The following is a 22721-nucleotide window of genomic DNA, read 5'->3' on the forward strand; positions in this document are numbered from 1 at the left end:
ATTTTGGTATTGCTTATTTTCTGCCATTGACATTTCCTGTGAGATTTTTGTCCATAACCATACTGTTTTAGTTGTTGTTTTTGTATTTTAGCATCTAATGGGACTGATGCTCCTCTCATTAATCATCATAATCAAAATTTGCTTTTCTCTTATTTTTTTTCTTTTTTTGGTAGTGGGGATTGAACCCAGGGGACCTTTACCACTGAGCCACATCCCCAGCCCTTTCTTTGTATTTTATTTTGAGACAGGGTCTCGTTAAGTTGCTTAGGGCCTTGCTAAGTTGTTGAGACTGGCTTTGAACTCAAAATCCTCTTGTCTCAGCCTCTCAAACTGCGGAAATTACAGGTGTGTACTACTGTGCCTGGCTGCTTTTCTTTTCTTTTTAATATATTTTTAGTTGTATTTGGACACAATATCTTTATTTATTTATTTTTATGTGGTGCGGAGGATTGAACCCAGCACCTCGTGTGTGCTAGGCGAGCGCTCTACTGCTGAGCCCCAGCCCTAGCTCCTGCTTTGCTTTTCTTACCTGTGCCCTTTCATTTTTGTTTTGGTTTATTTTTTCCTTCCAGATAATATTTACTAGGGTTATCTAGAGGAATTAGGGACAGGAAAGTAGTTTATCTAGGGTGCTTTGATCCTGGGCATCTACAAGGTCAATTCAATTCAGCATTCTTAATTCATGGGTTGGAAGTATGGAGCCAACTCACCCACTTTCCTCTCCACTGCCATCCTAGCTCAGAGGGCAGATGCCCAGTCAGGGCAGTTGTGCTCAGCAGGATGGATGTGGCTGATGTTGTAGTCCCTCAGGGACTGTGACTTTGCCTGAGAATCAGACCTCTGCTTAGACTACAAAATCATAGGAGCAGGATGGGCTTATATGTCCTCTGTACTAGTATTGCCACCTCTAGGCAAGGGTCCAAGCTTACCATAGAAGGGTTTGTCCCTCATGGCTCATCCTCTCAAAAGTTATTTAAAAAATCAACAACTGGCTTCTTATTAGCTTATTTATTACTAAAAGCACTCACTTGAGGTACCAAGTAGACACCTAATTATAGCACTGATCCAACTGCTTTGTGAGACAAAATTCAGTAATGTGTCATTCTGGGACATAGGGCAGGATGCCCAAACCGTGTAGGCATGCTCCTGCAGCTAGTACTGGTGATCCACACTAGGCAGCAAGCTAGTGGGCCACCTTGGCTTTCTCATCACAGAGCCCTGTTCACAAACCATCTGGGAGCTTAACCTGCCTTTTAATCACCAGGAGATTAAAAAATACCTGTATGTTACCAAGTTTCAGAATCCCCTTAGAATTTTTCTTTGAATAAAACAAAGTCTCATTTTAGGAAAAATTACTCTTTAAGATCACCTCTTTATCATGTAGAAATATATTAGGAATCTCCATTATTCAAGTTCTTTTTATAAATCTGAGTTATATTTTCTTCATAAGGATCACAAATTAGTCTCAATATTATTTTAAAACTTTTTCCTTATACATAATCTTTCCATTATAATGAGATACCTTTTTTCATTTTGTTCTGTGAATGATTATTATGTTATATAGAAATGTTTTTAACTATTTCTTTTTATCTGGCACTCTTACTAAACTTTCTGATTCTGTTGATTTTCTTGTTGATTCCTCCAAGTTTTCTTGGGATCCCAGTACAGTGTGTATATCATTTTCTATAATAAAAATCATGAATCCTCCTTTCTAATATGGTAGACTAATGACTTCATCAATTCCCCCCTCAGAAACTTTAAGGAAATACAGGTATTTGGGTCCCTGTTCTATCCCTCTGCTTTCCTGAACCTCAGCCTCAGGCTCAGCTGTAGGACCTGGGTCAGGGAGGGTAGGCATGGGAGATAGATTCCAGGCCCTGCAGAGAGCATTGGCAGCAGTAGACAGAGTGAGAGTTTGGCTTGTCTGAAAGCTGACCATTATGGCTGAAGAAAAGAAACTCGATCCACTTTGTAGACACTTTAAAAAATTTGGTCTGTGAAAGATTTTAAGCAGCAGGTGCAAGGACAGATTTGCATTCTGAAAAGATCACTCTGCCATGTGAGAACAGACTGCAGGGGGCCCAGAGGGAAAGGGGGTGCAGATCATTATGTAACAACAGCTAACTCACACAGCCTGTTACAAGTGGTTTCCATATATTAACTAGTAAGTCTCCAGGACACATCAAAGTAGCTCATGGCAGAGCTTGGCTTGAACCTAGCAGTTCTGGCTCCAAAGCCCACCCCGATGCACCAGATTATCATAGACAAGGATGGTGGCACTGGAGATGTTGAGCAGGACTTAACATCCTCAGAAACTGGTGATGGATTGTGTATTAGAGGAAAGGAAGGGAGAGGAGATATCAAAACAATGTTTCCACATACTCATTGGCTATTCAGAGTTCTTGTGTGACCTGTGTGCTCACTTTTCTGTTGTGTTATTCACAAGTGCTTATCCTTTATCCTTCTCCATGGAGGGGGAGGAAGGCCCACATTCTGGATTGCATCATGCACCTCCCACCTGTTTTCTGGGTGTGTGGTGGGGTGAGGGGCAGGTCTCTGTCCATCTGGTCTTTTCTTGGGTCTGAGCACCCCTTCCTCTTCTCTCCCAGGGTAGTTGGTAGGGGGAGAAGTATATATCCTTTTAATGTAGATCATCAGATGGGGCCCTTGATAATGGAACTGTAGTGACACTGGAAACCTTAGAAATTATCTAATCCAATTCCCTTATCTTATAGCTTGATACACTGAGGCCAAGAAAATTGAGGAAGGACGTGTCTATGGTCATAGAGGCCAGGGACTTAGACCTTAGGTTTCCTGACACAGAGATATTAACAGTTATCTTAAGAGCATATGTGGACACTAGCTAATGACATCAACAAATGTTTTATTGCCTGTGAGGGCCAAAGTCTGTTAGAGCCAAGAGGGTAAGACGGGACACATTTACAGATAGTTTGAATTAATCCAGAAAAAATGGAAAATGGAAACCAGGCAGTATGGTGAGCTGGGACACAATATAGAGACCTGAGGAGTGGCTGGAGCAGTGGTCAGGAGTCTAAGCGTAGTCTGAGCTAGAGGAACACATAATGCCTCCAAGGACCCTTCCCATAGGGGATACAGAACTTTGAAGTCCATTCTGAGACCTGGCTGAGCTCGCCAGTCTCCATGGAGACACCAGAAGTCCTGACAAATGTGAGGGCTTGTACAGGGCCAGCTGGCTCCAGATGTCCAGGTCAGAATTGGGGAGTGACAGGACAAGGAAGGGGCAGGCTCTGTGATAGAAAGGAGCATGGTGACTGCAGAGCAGACACAAGGACCTGGAGGGAAGGTGGACTCTGATGAGGACCAGGAGCCAGGGAAAGAGTAGAAGGAGGTGGGCAAGGCAGAAGTGGCTCCTGCCCCATCCAGCCACCAGCTGTGCATCACCTCCTCCAGGTGCCTGGAAACACTGTGGCCCAGCCTTCCCTTGAAGCTGAGTAAATCCTTGTGCTGTGACCATACACAGTGCTGTGTCTTTCTATATACTAGCTCCTCAGGTGGCTGTGAGCAATCCGTGAGGTAATATAAGTAAGTGCTTAGTATAGTGCTGGTCCTACATGAGGGCTCAGTGAGTGGGAGCTCTAATTACTATATGTTGTCCCATGTCTATTGTGCTCTGGACTTTTGACAGCATTCACAGGCTCACGTTCCTTCTCTTGGTTCAGCCTCACACACCCTGTGTAACAGGTAAGGCATTCACAGTCTCCTTTTAATGGATAAGAAAACTGAGGCAAGCCAAGGAGAGTGGTCCCTCGTCCCCCAGTGAATTAGCAGCCCAAAGGGGACAAGAATTCAGCTCTCCTAGGTCTTACCTGTCTACACTTCTGTGCATTTCTTCTGTAAGATGAAAGAATCCTATCCTTATTAAAGAATTGAGCCAAACTACAATGATTTTTTTCATCTCCTAACAGCCCTGCTGTAGAGTCAAAATATCTGAGAAAGCTAATATTGAAGAGTCTTATAAATTGTCCTGATTTTCATGAGGCTTAGAAAGGGGACTTACTCAAGGTCACATAGCAATTAGTGACAGAGCCAAGACTGGAGCCTGAGACTGGTGTTCTTTCCTCTAAACCCTCTGTCTCTATAGGTCTTGGAACTTCTATCACCATTTCAGAGATGGAAAAACTGCCGGAGAGGTAAAAACTGCCCCCTCCTCCAGGTGCCTGGAGACAGGTGCCTGGAGCTTGACTATAATCCTATAGCTCTATAGTTCAGGCCTCTGTTTAGAGTCTAATGTGTATGAATTAGCAGCTGCTACAGGAAAGGGCCATGGAACAGAAAGATGGTATATTGTTGGTAATAAACTTTGTGAATAGTTTAAATTGTATTTCAGGAGCTGATTCCTCTAGCTAGAGAGATTAGTTTGAGAATTCAGAGAAGGATTGTTTAAAATGCATTTCACATTTTAAATAACCTTGGTTTTCTTAGATGAAGGGGGAAAACAGGTCAAAAACAAACTCACAGGCTTTTCTGAAAGGTTACAAAATAAAATGTCCTTTGCTAGAGGATATAAAAGAAATGGCTCTCTGTTTGACAAAGGAGAGAGCTCTGCTAGATAAATCCTGCATTATGAACAAATGGGAGCTCTCTCCCTCTCTTCCTGATCAGCTTAATTCCTTTTTGCTTATCTGCAAATCCAATAATGCCAGTAAAACAAACCCTCCTGGAGACTGAGCAAAGGGGCCTGGGCCTCAGCCTCTGAAGCCCTCTTGCTATTTAAAACACCAGCCTTTGCTCCTGGAAGAGCTGGACTTGGTCGTGGGTGGGAGAAGCCAGCAGAAGGACTTGGCTAGGAACAGAAAGTGCCTCAGGTCAGGGACACTGTGTTTCCCTATGCAGGAACACTCAGCAAAAGCCCCCAAATGGTGAAGGGTAGAGTGAGTGAAGAGCAGTATCAAGATCCAGCATCCTTCCTGATTCCCTCCCCTGCAAAATAATATCCAAGCTAAAAATTGTATATTTCTCATGCCCACATGCATTAAAATATGGCCACATAGGTGTCACTTGGTAATATGTTATAATACATTAGATGACCAAGGATACTTCAACATGTGGCTTTAAAATTTTTATTGATTTATCAAATTCATTGTGTACCAACAGTATGTGTTTATCATCTAGGGATGTTGTCTGTGCTATTTAGGGATCACTAGGAAATCTCAGGAGCCAAAAGCTAGAGTAAAGAGGAGCTCTGAGCCCCTGAAAGAAGGGACCACAGGGAATGGAGGATGTGGTCCCTAGGGTGGCATAACTGATGACGCTAGATTATGTCTCCCTCACACTGAGTGACTTTTTGTGAGACCAATCACATTGCCAGCTTGTAGAGCTTTTTAATAGCACATAACACTTCTCTACAATCTTATCTCATAAAATAGTATCATAAAACTGTTGCTCTGCCATTCAAAATCCCCCATAAAGGATGCTTAGTGATTCATCCTGTGAACTTAACCATGTTCCAATTGATAGACATTTTGTTTGTCCCCACCTCTGCTAAATTCCCCTATTAGAAACAAAACTTTAACAAATATCTCTCTGTTTCAATTTTTGACTTCATTGTGTGTTTCCTTTGGCTACATTTCTGGTACAGGAATTAATGAATCAAGAACTAAGGCTCTTACCATTTGACTTTCTCTACAGGATGGTAGAGAAAACCTGTAGAATTCTCCACTGCCTGAGTTTGAACTCGAACTCTATCACTTACTATCTGTATGACTTTGAGCAGTTTATGTACACCCTTTTGGTTGTTTATGTGTAAGATGGGGATAATAATAGTACCTGCCTCATAGTACAGTGGTGAGGGTTAAGTAAGAAGAGCCATGTGCAATTAAGCTGAACAGGCATGACTCATGAGATATCATCATAAAGCAAACTTTTTATTGTCTCTTACCATCTCTCAATTTATTTTTATAGGGCTCTTTCCCCCCTAAAATTAGATTATAATCAGGGTAAATCCCCAAACTTTTCTGGCCATATTTGGTTTCCAAAAGTCATTCTATTAGTCATTTACCTGTACTATTTAATTTTTTAAAATTCTTGAAACTTCAGAATCGCACCAACTCTTCTCACCCCACAGTCTGCTGTAGGGAAGCTGCTTGTGGGGAGAAGGTCTAGCTTTCAAATTACTGACTGACCCGTTTGAGGGCCCAAAATGGAGGGAGGAAGGGAGGGGAAGCCAGGAGGGGCAAAGCAAGTTCTTCAGTGACTCTTTCCAATGAGATGCTATACATCCTCTGACCTTCTGTCTCATTAGGGTGCTTTTGTGGAATTTCTTCCTCTACCTCCTTTGATGTGGGTGATACTCTCTCTCCATAGCTGCTTTTCTCATTCCTTTCTCTAGGGTTGGGTCGTTTGCTTGCCTCTTCCTCCGGTATCACCTCCTCCCTCTAGGGAGTCCTTTTGGCCTGAATCTAAGCCAGTTACCTCTGATTCTCATGCTGGGACCCACAGGAACCATTCTTGTATCATTTGGCCTGCCAACCTGGGAGCTCACATCCTGAGTCAGCAGTACCTCTCTGCCATTAGGGCAGCAAGCTCTTTGGATTTGTCAGGTGTGAATCAGATGCTCATCCACTGTGGCCCAAGCCCACCAGAGCCACAAGTTAAGCTCACTTAGGATTCTCTGTAAAGCCTCACTCTGTAGATTTGACATGAAGGCAATATTTGCATCTCCTATTTTATTAGGGATCATTGGACCCCAAAGGCAATTCCTAAAATTCCTCCTAAACTTCTAGCAACCCTCTTTTCAGCCTCTCAGAAGAGAGGTACAGACCCAGGCTTTTCTAAGTCCTGCTGGGTGTCTCCTACTTCACTTTGGAATCTGACATCTATTAACTCAGGGCTTCAACTGCAACCCAGACTGGAAGAGTTCCATTTCATCATGCTGTTGCCCAAATTTGTTTTTATGAAATACACAGAGGAGTGCCTGGCAAAGAGCATACACTTAACAAATGATGGTTATGTATGATCCAAGCTCAGTGGCTCTCTATTTATATTCATTTCCTAACCATTATATTTGGTTTTATTCCCATTACCTTGTTTTATACTTTATGAGTCTCGTGTTTCCTGAACACTATGCTTTTGAGTGTGTATGTGGAGATTATTTGCTATTATATTCAGCAGCGATTTGGAAAACAGGCATATTGTTTTCTACTGATGGTTACTTATATTTTTTCAAAGATAGCCACGTGCCTATTTATCTCGTTTTAATCATTTACAATGGTCTTTGTATATGCTGTAATTATTTAAGTAGGGATCACAGAGGACACCGTCTAGCCACTGACACACTACTGTCTTACCCTGATATCTACCCAACAGTTTTGAAAAGATATTGGACTTTGGTTTAGGGCCTGCTCATCTGGGTCCTGGTGCTCAAAAGGGCATTCAGTCTCTTAAACCTACTTCATTCAAAATTCCCAGCAAAGGCTGCTTAGTGAGCCATCCTCTAAACATAGAATTGTGGACTTATCCAATTCCTAACAGAGAGACATTTTGTTCCCAACCCTGCTTTTTCATCCCTCCTACCCCACTTTTCCCAGTAGCCATCTAGTGATTTCCAGTACCACTAGCCTTGTCTCCTCTCACCCTACTCCTAATTCTGTCTTTCTAAAGGTTACATCTGGGCACTTGATTCTTAACTTAAAACCCTATAGTGATTCCTCATTGACTATAAGACAAAATCCAGCTGGGGAAGCAGGGTGACAGATGATCTGGCTCTAATTTAACTTTGTAGGTCCACTTACTGCCACACCAAACCACTCACCCACATGGCACCAAACTGGTTCCACCCTGGTTTTCAGGTACATCGACCATGCACTCTCATGTCCTCATGACTTTGTTCATGTCCTGCTTTGGAATGAGCACAGTACATGGCCAATCATAGAATCTTGGTGACTGTTAAGTTTCCCCCATCCTGTCTTGTCAGCCTATGAAAAGCCTACTCATTCTTCAAGGCCCAACTCAACTGTTAACCTTTTCTATTTATAGGCAAGGCTTCTCCTAATGTGACCTAACTTCTTCCAGTACTACTGACTGCCCCTCCGTATGTGTACACCTATATTATAACATCAACACCTTGATGCTGATATGGTTGCTATTTCTCCCCATCTCCATTGCCAGACTGAAAGCTCCTTGAGAGCAGTCCTGCACCTGACCTCTGCCAAAGCTACCTCAGCCCTGCATTGGCCTTTGAGTCCAGTATAGTTTAGTTTATTTTGATTTGAATTGCCTTCCTCAATCTTCAAGTTTACAATGCCAAACTACCATGTGGGGCCAAATCTGAATAGATATATTTATTATTCATATCCCTTTGTTTCCTAAATTGGCAAGAGGTGACCCACACTCAATAAAAATGTTACCTTAGGGATAGAAGATGTAAGCCTACACACGAAAGTGACAAGGTTCCAAATGCTCATCACCCTCCCTGGGGGAACTGGTCTTGTTGAGGTGAGTTGGCATTGGTATCCTCAAATTCAGGTGACAGATGATAGGGTGTCCTTCATTCTCCCTCCCAAATGATTGCCATGTCTGCAGATGCCTAAAATACAATGGGAAAAATTTAAATCATTACAAATATCTCATTCTTGCAAGATTTGGACAGGTGGTAAGGGAGGTGTGTTGGGATAGCTGTGTGGTAGTGTTCTAGCAGAGATGACCTTGTTCCTGGGGCTTATTTTGAAAAGTTTGGACATCTTCTTCAAGGTCACCATATAGCTCAGTTGTAAAAAATGCAATGTTTAACTATAGCCTAATATAATAATTTTCATATGGTTTTCTGGAACTTTTTGGTGGTAGGGATTGAACCCAGAACCTAGTGCATGCAAGGCAAGCACTCTACCAACTGAGTTATATCCCTAGCCCTCTGGAACTTTTTGATAAAGTCAAGGACATAAACTTAAAATGTCAACCAGGGAAGCCATGTGATAAAAAATTTGAGTTGAGTGTGCACACACACTCTTAGAGTATGCACACCTCCCCCCCCCACATATATCAATACATGTTCAACAAATGTTCATGTTCAGACCTGTTCCAGTTGCAGGACCATCTCTCATACACATTCATATATACTCTTATCATATAAGCATATAGTCCCCTTGGCTCTCTAACATCCCATGTACATACACATAGGCCTTCTTGCACATGTGTGCACACACATATGCATTTACCAGCACACAGACCCCTTGTTCCCTCACATCCTGTGTGTGTACATACAGCCTCTGCACGAAGGGACATGGAGAGCTGTCTTATTTCTGCACCTCTTTCTACCTCCAGATTTTGCTCCCTTAGGACAGCCTAAAGTGTCTATTTAATAGATTCAATTATTCCAGGCTCCTGAGACCTTCCAACTTAATTCTGATTGCTTTAAGGTGTCAGATAATTTGGGAATAAAGGGGTGAAAACAGACTCAAATTCTTGAAGAGAAAGTCTTCTAGGCTGTAATCATCTCTGAAGAGGTAGCTGTTGACTGCTGCTTTGGGAGGATTGGCCTGGAGAAAAGGGTCTCCAGGGATCAAAGCAACTGTCTTCTTTCTTTTAGGCATGGCTCTGTCCTGAAGAACAGAGGCTTCCAGGGAGGGGTTTTACTGCTGTGCTTTGGCCTCCAAGGCAGGGCCTAATCCTTTCTGCTGCCTTTCCAGGGAGACTGGGTGAAAACAGAGGCAAGGCAATGGCCCTGCTTTCTGCACTGCACCCTACTCCCACGTGGTTTATTTTGTCTGTTTTGTCTGCAGTGATAGTCATGGCTCTTGAGGCTAATAAATAATCAGAAATAACAGTGTTTAAATAATGTCACTGCTGTGCCAGACAGAGATAGATCAGACCAGTCCTATGCTTGAAAGCCTGGAGAGGAGGCTCAGGGTGTGTGCATGTGCACTTCGTGGTCTGATATGCAGGAAGAAGCTGAAAGTAAGGGCTGTGGACCCAGACTCCTTGCATGTGAATGCTAGCTTCACCATTGACCAGCTAGGTGACTTTGTGCAAGATCCTTGATTTCTTTGTGCCTCAGTTTCCTCCACTCTAAAAGGGAGATGATAATAGTACCTAGCTCTTAGGGTGATTGTGAGGATTAAACAAGTTATAGTATGCAAATAACACCTAGAACAGCTTCAGTTCCTGATGCTCAGCAAATGTCCAAATATGTTGATTATTGTGTTTGATAGTTTAATGGGCCAGACAAGGCAAGGCTGAAAAGCTTGGGGAGTCCTGGGGTGGGGATGCTGGCTTGTCCCCAGGGCAGGGGATGAGACCCCTCCCTCAGGCCTGCTGGCAGTTCCCAACTGTTTTCTACCCGGTCATGATAGCACCAGAGGATCCCCCACGGAAACTCTTCTGGCATGGTTGGTTGCTGAATCCACGGTGAACATGAGGACACTAGAATGTTGTGCAGGGACTGTGTTCCTCTACAAACCCTTCCCTAGACCCCTGCTTCCTACCCCCAGGCCCCTGGCAGGCCCCTCGCCTGCTGTGTTGCTGGGTGCCTGGCCTCTCCTCCCTGCTTCCACCACCCTGTCTTCCTTAGAAATGCCTTGTCTGGTATTAAAAGGGTCCTATCACAACCCGGATCACATCAGCACTCAGAGTGGATCTTTGCTGAGAAGTTTTTCCTCCCATCAACTGGCCCTCAGAAAGGTCTTTGGAGGGCAGAGATGCTGGTTCAGTTTCAGCTCCGTCACTTCCTAGCTTCATGTATGTCCTTAGGCATTTTAACAATCTTGGGGCTTTATTCTCTGGGAAATGGGTAAAATATTTACCTCTCAAGGGTATTGTGCTGATTAAATACTATCACTTTGTAAGAGCTGGCAACGCAATAGACCTTGACTGCTGCAGCTTAGACGTAAGGTAGCCCTGCTTGAGGAAACACCTTCTTTGGCTTTGGCTCCCCAGGTGGACAATGTGAGACATTCTTAATGAGGAGAAAGCCCGCCTGCCCGTGTGCTCCACCTGGAGGTTCTCAGGACCTCTCTTTGCTCTACCGGCGTCCCCCTCCCTTACCCCCTGCCCCCGCCCAATCTGAGCAACGGTTTCTCATCCCTTAGTGGAGATATGTAGGTTTTCGAATCCTCCCGCATCATAGAGGAAGAAACTAAGGCTCGGAGGCCTGGAGACCGGCCTGATGCTGGCAGAGCCTTTATTAGCCTAGATGGGCGCCGGCGCGGTACGCGAGCCCTGATCCCTGCGATTTCAGGGAAGGGCCCGAGAGCGGGCCTGGGGGTGGGGTCTCCTCCAGGGCGGGGCCAGGGAGGCGGGGCGGCCGCGGCTGCCACGCATTGCTAGGGCCCTGGGCGCTAGAGGGGGTGCCCAGCGTTGAGGGCGGCCTCTCCCGCCTCCACGCGCGCTCCCGCCAGCTCCCGCCCGTGAGCCTGCTGCGGCCCCGCGCACTCCCGCCGCTTTGCCCACCGCGACGCGCAGACAGCCGCTCGCCAAGCCAGCGGCTGGGGCCCTGGCGTGCAGCGCGGGCCTCGGCGGGGCCCAGCGCCCCGGCCCGGGAGGATGCGGCCCGAGGCGGCCGAGGAGCTGAGTAGGGCCCCTGCGTCGGCCCCTGCTGGTCCCGGCTTCCAGAGCCGCAGCCGCCGCCCCGCCCCCGAGAGACATGACTTCCAAGCCGCATTCCGACTGGATTCCCTACAGGTATGCGGGCGCCGGCCCCCTTTCTTTTCAACTCGCGGCGGGGGCAGGCCCACCACCCTCCAACGCTGAGGGCGTGGGGCGGACCGAGGGCGCCGGGCCAGGGTCGTCCACCACCTCAACTCGGGACGTGGGGCCGGCTGGGGGTACTGGGCAGCGCTCAGGACACCTATCTCTCCGCATCCTTTCCAACACTGGGGACGCGGGCTGGAGGCACTAGTCTTTACTATACCCCAACTTTGCCGGAGCCCACCTACCCTGCTTCACTCCCTAATCGGCCCTGGATGCTGGAAGGGGCCCGTGGCCTTGTTGGGTCCAGCATGTGGCCGCCAGGGGAAGGAACGCAGACTGCTGTGAGCCCCCTCCTAGGCCAGGCACCCGGTTCACACGCCTGTATAGCTTGCATGCACAGACCCATATATCTGCATGCTTGCACCTACAGGACGTCCTCACTTTGAGCCAGAAATTTCCCTGCTGGTTGATTTTATATACTCAAAGCATGAATTTGTGAAGACAGCTATTCTGAACCCAAACCACATGGGTGTTCATATGCACATGCACCTGTATATCTCTACAGGCACCAATTTTGGGGCTCACACAGGTGCATGCCTACCTATATGTGTGCATACACATCCTGTATCTGGAGAATACCTGACACTTATTACCCCTCACAAGTATTACCATGTTTCAGGGACTTGTTAAAAGGATGATACCTGGGTGCACACCAGCTCACAATACATAGAACTGCCCTCAAATGCACAAAAGCACTAAAGAACCCAGGTACACTTAGGGAAGCCAACCTCCCTCTGTTCCCAGACACTGTGATCTGACCCAAGGATGTCCTGGCTTTTCTTCTTGTGAGAGGGTTGGGGGTTAATCTGAAATCCTCACACAGTTTCAGGCTTTCCTTATCCTCTCTTTTCCATTCTATTACCAGGGAAAGGAGCTCATTGCCATGGTAGCACCAGATCCTTGTCTACCCATTGGCTCCTTGGTTGCCATGGGCTACGGGGCTGTCTCTAGGCCTCCTGGAGAGGCAGGAGTGTAAAAAGGGTGCTGGACTGCTAAGGCCCACTTTTTATTGCCAGTCTAGGTGCACCTGCCTTTAGGTGATAGGACCAGACCCTCAGGACCAACATTATAACCCGCTGCTCTAGGAAAAGAGCCTGGGTTCCAGTCACTAACAGAGAGTAATTCTGACAGCTCTCTTCCGTGAGTGTCCAGACAGTGTCCCAAATAGAAACCAGCTGAAACTGCCTGAGGCTTGTTAAAAGCAGATCTTTCTGCAAACAGGCACCTGTCACTGGCTTGAGAATTCAGGATTTCTCTTAAGAATTGTTGTTGGCCTCCAATCTCAGCTCCTGTGGGGGTTTCAGGGCTTCCCAGGTTATTTTGCATCCCAACACCCACACCCACACTCACACACACACACACAAACTTGTGCCAGGTGTCACCCATAGAATCTCCTGGAGACATGTACATACACATCTCATTCTCACATGCATCAGGGAGACATGGGGCTGTGCTGACTCAAAAGAGCATTTACCCTGGACAGACATCCAGTTTAGAGGCATAGGTAGTCTCTAGATTATCCTGGCCTTTCTTGGCACATGTGGGTGGAGGATCTTGTAGAAGATGAGTATTGCTGATCATTTTTAAGCCCCACAGAAGTGCCTTAGCAGTGCCCATGGACTGAGTGGACTCCAGTGTTGTGGAAGTAACCTGTGAGGGAATCCAGATGTAAGGTGGTGGCCAAAGACTGAGGAGAGTTGGAAGGGACAGCACATGGCTATAGGGATGATAGTGTGTTTAGGATCTGGCACACTGAAGTCTGGGCTGAGCCAGGCCAGGTCACAAAGAAGCTTCTTCCGGGGAGCCAGGGACTAAAGTAATTTGTAGAGCTAGTGCCTGGTTCCTTGGGAAAACCTGCCTCATTCTAGGGAGGTTTTATCCTGTTCCTAATAAAGGGGACCCCACGGAGGTAGGGAAATGACTCTGTCCTCCAACAAGTGCCTAGGACACTGGTATCCTAAGCAAGAAGTAAATGGCACTTGATTAAGCCCAGGTCCAATTCCTCCTCCCACACTCAGCCTAGAGCACCAAATCCTGCCATCCTAGAAGCCTAGCTGTGAGGAGCAGCTTGGCACCTTTGCATTCCTACACTGCTTGCTTTCCTTATTCTTCTGTTATTCTGCTGTCTTGTTATGCAGTAAGGAGGTAGGTATCAAACTGGAGGTGGGCTGTAGTCAGAAGTTTCCAGGATCCCTCCTGCCCTGCCTGCTGGGTATTTCTGGGAGTACAGAGTCTGGAAAAACATTGAACTTGGGGGGTAGAATTCTGCAATGGAGAGACTTGTACTCAGAGAAGGAGTTTCAAATTGTCTCTTACATTAACTGGGATGCTGATTGCAGGCAAAGCCACAAGCCTGTCTGATCACAGAGAAAACTGGGGCAGAAAACAGACAAGACATTTTATTTGCAGCTGGGGGTGGGGCAGCTGCATGTGTGCATGTGCTTTGACTGGCACGAGGTTTCCCTAATGTCACAGCTTGTCAGAATTGGAATGTGACATTTTGTTTGGGAGAGAAGGGTTGGCTGACATCTTGTTAGCTCTGCTGGTGGGGTTTTACTCTCTCTATGGTGGTTGCATCTTGCATTCCCTGGGTCTAGCTCATTTTCTTGAAAGTAGTGATAATTGGTGATAATCTTCTTATGGGTAATTTTAACTCAGTTTATAATGATCATGGATTAATCTCACATTCTGACTTAAAGCCGTTTAGTTTATAAAGTTGAACAAAAAGAATCATTTTTTGCCTTTTGTTTTTTCTACTACTATAGTAATTTTCATTTCTGCCAGTTTATTTTTACCTGTATCCTTTAAGAAAATTTTAGAAATTTTGGTGTATTAGTTATACATAATAGTAGGGTTCATTTTGACATATTCATCAATGCATATAACATAGTTTTTTCCCATTTCTTGAGGAGTATTAAATGCCCATAATACATGGCTTTACTACTGTTTGTAAGTTGTAGGTGGATGTCCCTCTGAGCATGAAGAAGGACTGTGGCCATAGATGTCTTATGCTGAGTGCAGTTGATGGCCAACTCTGTACTCTTGTCTGCATGGTCTTGAGGCCAGTGTGTGGTGTTTCCCTCACAAGGCCATGAAATCCTTGAGATCAGGGATATTACATTGTTCCTGACTGTGTCTCCAACACACGTAAGATGGCCTACTTCTTTGAATTAATGTGGCATCCCCAGGTAACTTTTAGGGCTCCTCACCTCTCCTGGCTCCACATTTGGGTTTTCCGCACACCTGAGGGATACAGTGCTTTCCCAGCACAGCAGGGCTACCCGGAACACTGCTTGCCAGGTATGGCTCTAGGTCACAGAGACTCTCAGGCCAGAAGCACCCATGCAGATCGTTTTGTTCTTTGTGTGAATGCCCCCAGTAGCATCCCTGCCAAATGCCTTCTACCAGCTGGCTATGATGGTGGAGAGTTCTTCCCTTGAGTTGAACCTGAGCATGGATCTGGGTTCCTCCTCTTTTGGGCCCTTGTTAGGTTCCTCCTTCCACTTGCTCACTTTGCTTTCTAGGGAGCAATATGATTGATTGCTGATTGAGCAAAACTCCTGACTACTGTAGTTCTGATACTAGGCATATCCTTAAAGGTACCCTGCATGTTTGGGGTTACTTCTTTACCTCTGGCAACTCCTTCTAGCAACTTCCCAATTTTCTGTTCTCTAGAGATCACAAGCTGTGTCTCATGGTTTCTTTTTGCATGGCAGAGTGTTAGAATTACCTATGGCACTTGCTTAAAAAAATAAAAGTGAGTGGGGAGCGCACTTTGATTCTGGGGCATGTTCCTCAGCAGTTCTGAATTACCAAGTCAGGGCTAGTGCCCTTTATAGTTTTAATGCACCTGATATGTTTAGGAACCACCAACTAAAATGGGGACAGCCCATCCTAGAAAGGCAGAATTCCTATGAACAGCATTGCCCTTTTTCCTTCTGGAGCTGGCCCCATTCTCAGTGTGTTCCAAGCAACTGCAAAGTAATGGAAGCCACAGATGTGGACTTGCTGGGGTCTGGCATTGAGCACAGGGTTGCAATCAGATACTCTGAGTGGCCTGCTTCCCCAGACAACCCACTTCTTGGATCCCTGGGTCCAGCAGGGGCAGCTTCTACTGTGACTGGGAGAAAGAATAAGGACAAGAAGAGGGGAAGTTGAAGTGGGCATGGAGAAAGTATCCAGATGGTTAGGTCTGTCCCCAGGCCTCTGGCTAGCACTGATGAATTAGATGGAGTTTTTAAGTATAAGAAGAATGATAGAAACAGATTTCCTAAATATGTTGGCCATGTCTGTTTTTTTTTTTTTTTTTTTTTTTTTTTTTTTTTTTTTTTTGCCTACACAAAAACTGCTCCTGTACTTTTTATCATCTTTTTGTCAATCATGATTCACTACCCAGGAATCTGTCAAGTGCCTCTGGGAGAACTGAGTGGAGGCAGCAGGCCTTGGTCCTGAGTAGAGCAGTTGGATTGGTGGACACTGCAGATGAGATCCAGTGGCTGGTACTTTCCTGCACCTCCTCGGTCTGGTCCCTAGCAGAAGGTGACTGTAATGAAGGAGTCTCCAGGTTCAGCTGGAAGACCTATTCATCAGTACCCTATCTTTGTCCAAGCCTCCTGGCGGGGCTGCAGCTGGCAGCCTTGGCTTGGCAGTAATTCCATTGTTGGAGCTCTAGTGATTAAAAAACCATTATTGTCTCCTTTCGTGGTTTTCATTTAGTGCTGCCTAGAATGGTGCCCATCAGAAAGAGGCAGGCTGGGGAGGTGTTTTTGAGAGAGATCGACCCTTAGGAATGGTGCTGCAGTGGAGATGAGGAGGCAGGGCTGGCTGTGGGGGCGGAGAGGGAGCAGTGCCTGTGAGGAAGAGAGGAGCTATGGTCTTGCTCTTGCTGGAGACGGCCATCATTGTCATTGATCTCCATGACCTGCTGCCATCTGCTGGGGGATTCTTTGATATTCACCCGGGAGAGACATTGTGTACTTGGATGCATTGTCCTTAGGCAGGAACACCCTTCTAGTACAAGCTTGTCACTGCCAGGTGATTGTGGTCTTTTCATAAGGAGCAGCTCTCCAAGAAACGTGTGCTTCCCCAAGAACCTGGTTTCACCCAGTGTCGTGTCCACTCTCAGGGACTCCTAGTATCAGTGGACTTATCATAGGCCTCCCAGGTGGGTCTTGCTCAATCAAGCACATGTTGCTTCCCTTCTGTCCTGCCCCTTCCACGCACACTCCCTGCCTTCGAGGGTATTCTTTCATGTCTGGTGTCTAGTGAGGTGGTGAGCAGCTCTTTTGGGTACTTTTGAGATATCTAAGGTTTATAGAATCTCTTTGAGAAACTTCACCCTTGTGTTCATCCATCTTACTCTGAAGGCCACACTAAGTTTTTTCTACCTGTAATTTTATCTGGTGATCAGTGTTATGAAATCCTATGGCTCTCTGTCCTTTTTCTCCTAACAAAATGGAGATGGGGACAGAGAGAAGAAATAATGTATTCATGGAAAGCAGTCTCATGCCTCAGACATAACTATGTGAAGTCCATAGAAGTGACAGTGCTGTGGTAGGAAAATGTCCCCTTATTAGTGGCACAGAACAGTGAGACTTCTGTTTCTGGAAACAGTTCATGTTCGTCAAGCTACTACTGTAATCCAACATTTCTGGAGGTGGCTTTGTTGATGTGACCTTTATCTCTCAGTTGGATTGGCCCCTTTTCTAAAGGACTCTAGAAATACACATATGCACCATGGAAGGTATCTTCTTTGTCCTGCTCAGCCAAGACCACTGCTGTGGATGACCCAGGTGACTGCCTTATTCCTTGGCACTGCCCTCTGAAAGTGTGTATGACATCCCAGTCAGCTATGAAATGCCCTGTCCCTCTGGCACCAAGGAAACCTTGCACTGTCTTACTGAGGTCATACAGAGACTTCTGTGGCCAGACCACTAGCACATGACTGTGAGGAGTTACAGGATGTCCCAGGCTCCGGCCCAAAGCTCAGCAAGCAAAGCCCAGCTGATTTTCAGACCACTGCTCCTGTCAGCCAGGTGCAATGAACAGAGCCCAGACTGCATTTTAAATCTGTATTCTGGAATTAGGGGAGTGACTGTGCACTGCTCATGCCATGGTGCTCAATGAGGTTTGGAAATCAGTCTGTGAGCAGGTACTTTGCCCTTGGGTAACTCAGTCAGGCCTTTGACTTGAGGTACAGAGATGGTGGATAGCTGTGGCCTCTCAGACCTGGCCCAGGTGCTAGAGATGCCCTCAGGAAGCCCCAGATGCAATTGTCCCCTCTTAGGGCTGTTTTTGGGGAGACTAATACCTAGAAACATGTCTTTTGAGCAGTGTCTTCACCTGTGCTCCAGCAGCTGAGGGTTTGGTGAACAAAGATGTTGTGCACACAGCCCTACATGACAGTTGGGGCTCTTCTGATGTGCATAGTAGCATAGGAAAGACCTTTCCAGATGTCAAATAGGTAGGACAGATGCCAGCTAAAAGGATGCATAGCTCTCAAAGGTTGTTGTGGGTGAACTGTGATATGTGGACTTCCTTCCATCCTCTGGCTGGCTCCCTCAGAGATATGAGTAGTTCAAAGATCATATAAGTCAATGTTTGTTCCAGCTAGAAAGGGCTAGCTGTCAGGGAGTAGAAATGGCTTTACCTTGTCTTTGAGGTGATAGGCCTCTCTTTCCCTTCCACACACCATACTCACGTTTACACAGGTGTCTGCATGCATGTTTGCATACATACACAAGATGTACTCACACATTCCTTGTAGACCACAGGAACCTAATGCGTTGGGCCCTGCCTGAGCAGGGACCCACACAGAGGTCTGGTTTGTGGAAGGCTCCCGCATAACTGCACCAGGGTTGCCTGGGACTTCCCAGAGTGCAGGTTCTTAGGATTCATTTCCACTCCATGCAGCTGTCCTGACTTTGGCTTTTATAGAATTTGGGCCTAAGGTGTCTTGGGATAGCCAGAAAGCTAAGTGGTTTGAGTTGCCAGCTTCCTACTCATGTTCTGCCTTGCTGGGAAGGAATGCCAGGCTGGGTGAGATGAGGCTTCCTATCCTAAGACTGGTCAGCTCCCTGTGCTGTTTATGCCACATCTGTGACCAGGGAAGAGCTGGTGTCTGATTGCTGGGCAGACATTGACCTACTGGGGCCATCCTGAAGACATCCCCACCTAGCCCTAGACCTGCTCTGAGAGAATAGTGGATTTCTTAGCTTCCCTCTCCTAAATGAGGAGGACACTCTACCTTCTAAAGGAGAGTGGGAAGGTGGGTGGTGTCTGCCTACCTGGGAGCCAGGAGTTTGGGATGGGAGAAGGGAATCTATCCCAGAGGACCCAGCCTTCTCCATAAAGGATAGAAAGGAGGAGCAGGAACTGGTGAAATCACCATAGGAAGCTGGAGGGAGCAGGCCCCTGGTTTGAAGGCCAGTTCAGGTCTAGACTGTGGCTGATGCTTCTACGTGGGTTTCCTAGGTCTTAGTCAAGCCTGCCCTGTTTTGGGATCTGAGAGGAGAGGCTCATTATGTTCTTACTGGATCCAGGCTGGCTGGAAAGTCTTTGGAGCAGTTAGTCCTATCAAGAGATAAGCTCCTGAAGTGTCAGAAATATGACTCACACCCTTCAAAGTGGTTCTTAGATGGCAGCTTCCATGCTTCCTCCCTCCACCAATTGGCTCATGGAATGACAGAGCCATGTCTAGAGGGATTTAAAAGACTCATATGCTGTGGGGTGGACTCTACTCATATCCTGGTACCTGGTGGATAGGCTCTGAATACCCCTCTCTCATTCTGCAGTGTCTTAGATGATGAGGGCAGCAACCTGAGGCAGCAGAAGCTTGACCGGCAGGTGAGTGAGGCTGGGACTGGGTGCAAGGGTAGAGTCTGGATTGGGTATCCTCAGGCAGAGAGGGAGGGCTCTCTTTCCATGGTCCCTGGATGTTCCTATCAGATGGGGAAGAAGGGAGCCTGGGAGACTCCTGCACTGAGGCTCCACACCCCAGCATGGCTTTAGAGAGCCCCTCAGGGGCTTTCTGCTGACCTGGGTAGGTGAGGGGTTTATCCTGTTGGGTTTGTCCAAGCTGAGTATGTCACCCAGCCTAGGTGAGGCTTCTGCCAGGGAGGCAGCCTGGACAATTGCCTGGACAATTTGGAGGGCTGAGTTGCTGTGCTGTGGTCTTCCAAGATAGCCAGGCCTGAGTTGTGCCACCCTTTCCTGGACCCCAAGTTTAGGGACGCTGAGGACATGAGGCCTTGCCACCCAACCCGGTCAGCAGGGCACTCTCTTCTTACCCCGCTGTGGGAGCCCTCCTGGTGAAGGCAGGGGTGGGTGGGGAGACAACTCACCTCTGTGTCTTCCCCGTGCCTCTGTAGCGGGCCCTGCTGGAACAGAAGCAGAAGAAGAAGCGCCAGGAGCCCCTGATGGTGCAGGCCAATGCAGATGGGCGACCCCGGAGCCGGCGGGCCCGGCAGTCAGAGGAACAAGCCCCCCTGGTGGAGTCCTACCTCAGCAGTGCTGGCAGCACCAGTTACCAAGGTACACCCTGCTTCCTGCCCCAGGGACAGCCAGCCTGGGAGACTCCTGCACTGAGGCTCCACACCCCAGCATGGCTTTAGAGAGCCCCTCGGGGGCTTTCTGCTGACCTGGGTAGGTGAGGGGTTTATCCTGTTGGGTTTGTCCAAGCTGAGTATGTCACCCAGCCTAGGTGGACAGCTGAGTGGGGTGGGTTAGAGACACCGAGCCTTTGACCTTGTCAGATGCTGAGGCCAGAAGGCTAAAAACGAATCTGGAAGTTCAAATTTCCAGGTTTCTGATGTGGAATATTTGAGATCAGGAGGCAGCTCTTAAAAGTAGAACAGAGCCTGCTTCTCTCCTCCATTCTCTCCTGAGAGGAATCTCTCTCAGCATTGAGCACCACACCAGCTAGGGTATCAAGGCACAAATACCTGTTTCCTTCCCATCTTGAGCTCTCTATACCTTCAGTCTATCTGACTTCTGGCCTGTAGGTCACTGTCCCTGGCTCAGGACTTCTTCAGAGCTGTAGTGACCAGTAGTCTTCTGCTCCCCTCCTTACACTCTCTGTTCTCAGCAGAGCCCACTTTGGGGGAATTCTCTACCACTTATCCTGCAGAGGGATGGCTCCCTTATATCCCTGCACCTAGGACCCTCACTTCTGCTTGGGTTAGGTTGAATATGCCAGGCCAGATAGTGGGTTGGTCTCTGAGATAGAGGAAGACTGAGTTGTCACTGCCCCCTGCTGGTATGGTGCTGGTCATGCAGGTGGCTATTCCAAATGCAGTAGTACCTGTGAGAAGATTGCAGGCATCTGACTTGTAGGTAGGAAGAACCTTAGCAACCATAATGCTCCCTCCCTCTGTGGCTTCTTTCTGACCTGGAGCCTCCAGCCACATGTAGCTTCTGGTAGTTTCCTTATCTCAGGACTAACCTCCATCTAACTGCTGGCTTTGTCCTCCTGCCTCAGAGTTTCTCAGGTTCTCTGTGTTACTATAATAGCCCTTAGCTCACCACACTCCCCTAATCTGTGCTTTAGAGGGCAGCAACCATATGAGTTAGAAGAAAACCACTTCATTTTTAATCATAGAAGTTGTCTTTGGACATTTGCTAGGGCTAAGCATGGGGCTAGGTGCTTTACCTGCATTATCATTTCATCCTCAGTGACTCACTAACCCCACGTTTGACAAGGCCTGGGCTTGGAGGGGCTCCACAACATGTTCACAGTGTGCTGCTGGTCACAGATTAGACTTTGGTACTAAAAGGTCTTTCCACCATGTTATGTTGCCTCCCTGTTAAGATACTCCTTCCTGGTAATTTCCCTGTGTACAGCATCCTGGCCACACTTAAAATATCTGTACTCCACGTGAGAGGCCTTTCAGGATCCCCCTCAGGGACCTCAGCCCAGCTCTCTCAGGCAGCCCCAGCTGCTCCTCATGGAACTGGCCCTTCCTGACAGCCTCTTCTCCACTTCCCCTCTGAGTGCCGTTCCAAGATGGTGCCCTACAGAGAAGGCAGCCACTGTCCTGGGTTCTATGGAGCCTCACCTGCTGCCATGTAGGCATCATAGCTCCAGCCTTTCCAAGCATCTGAGCCATCAGGATTGCATGTGAGATGGGAGCCTGCACCCATGATTTGGGGCCCTGAAACTTTGTGCCAGAGGCTACATTTTGAGGAGTCCCTGATATAGAGGCCTTTGGCAGTGTCTTTTAAATCCTGACTGGGGGAGGTGGTGCCAGGCTGGCAGGAGACTGCAGTAAGAGCAGGGGAGCACCTCTGGGGTCATGCATGGCTAGAACAGAGTTTCTGGTCCTACTACTCCATTACCTGCTCACTTGTGACTGTGGGCAAGTCACTTGTGGTCTCCAGGTCTGTATTCTCCACTATCCAATAAGGAAAAATATGTCTTAGGGCTTTGAAAATCGAAGGAACTGTAGTGTGTTCCAGCATGTCCAAAACCAGCTGATTGCTGTTCCCTGCTAAGACTCCAGGCCAGGGCAGGCCTCCAAGGGCCTTCCCTACAGGGACATTTGATATCTGTGAAGTGTGTTCCCCTGTGCTTGACTGGGGGCTGAATCTTTCTCCAGCTCTGAATGGTAGACAAAGCTCTGGTAGGCTGCTATCAGCTGGCTGGCTGCCCTGGGCGCTGGTTTCTGAGACTACCCCCACCCCTCCAATGGCATCAGCTCTGCCCTCTGCTGGCTCTTGGTGTTAACTACAGGATCATCCCAAGGGAGTTTGACATGGTTTATCCAAGTAAGGTGTTTGACCTTATATTGGCTGTATTTGTTCATTCTACACATTCATTCATTTCTTAAATATTTATTGATGACCTACTTGGTGTCAGGCTCTGGATTAGAGACAATGGTTTCCAGGCAGCACAGGTGGGTGTAGTCCTGCTCTTATGATCCAGGTGAGGAGAGTGTTAAATAGGTGACAGCTGTGCTCTGTGAAAAGAGATTGGCTCAATGAGGGGATGACAGGGCAGC

At 47.2% G+C, this 22721-nt stretch overlaps 1 protein-coding gene and 1 long non-coding RNA gene across 3 annotated transcripts in view; one reads left to right on the forward strand and one right to left on the reverse strand.

Moving 5' to 3' along the window:
• LOC308642202 overlaps positions 1–22721 on the reverse strand; it is a 31281-nt gene that overhangs the window by 7646 nt on the left and 914 nt on the right. Inside the window, exons 2-3 of the long non-coding RNA XR_014020500.1 lie at positions 22570–22679; positions 8388–8566 (exon numbers count right to left, since the gene is read on the reverse strand). This is a non-coding gene — a long non-coding RNA (uncharacterized lncRNA). The remainder of the gene's footprint in view (positions 1–8387; positions 8567–22569; positions 22680–22721) is intronic.
• Positions 11271–22721, forward strand: part of TUB (TUB bipartite transcription factor) — a 30868-nt gene continuing 19417 nt past the window's right edge. For both annotated transcript variants that reach the window (XM_081280927.1, XM_081280928.1), the window contains exons 1-3: positions 11271–11655; positions 19518–19569; positions 20094–20256. In XM_081280927.1, coding sequence (XP_081137053.1) covers positions 11618–11655; positions 19518–19569; positions 20094–20256 — 253 coding nt within the window. In that variant the 5' untranslated portion in view covers positions 11271–11617. The remainder of the gene's footprint in view (positions 11656–19517; positions 19570–20093; positions 20257–22721) is intronic.

The sequence above is a fragment of the Spermophilus citellus genome, assembly GCF_964194105.1.
Source record: "Spermophilus citellus genome assembly, chromosome: 2".
Taxonomy (NCBI): domain Eukaryota; kingdom Metazoa; phylum Chordata; class Mammalia; order Rodentia; family Sciuridae; genus Spermophilus; species Spermophilus citellus.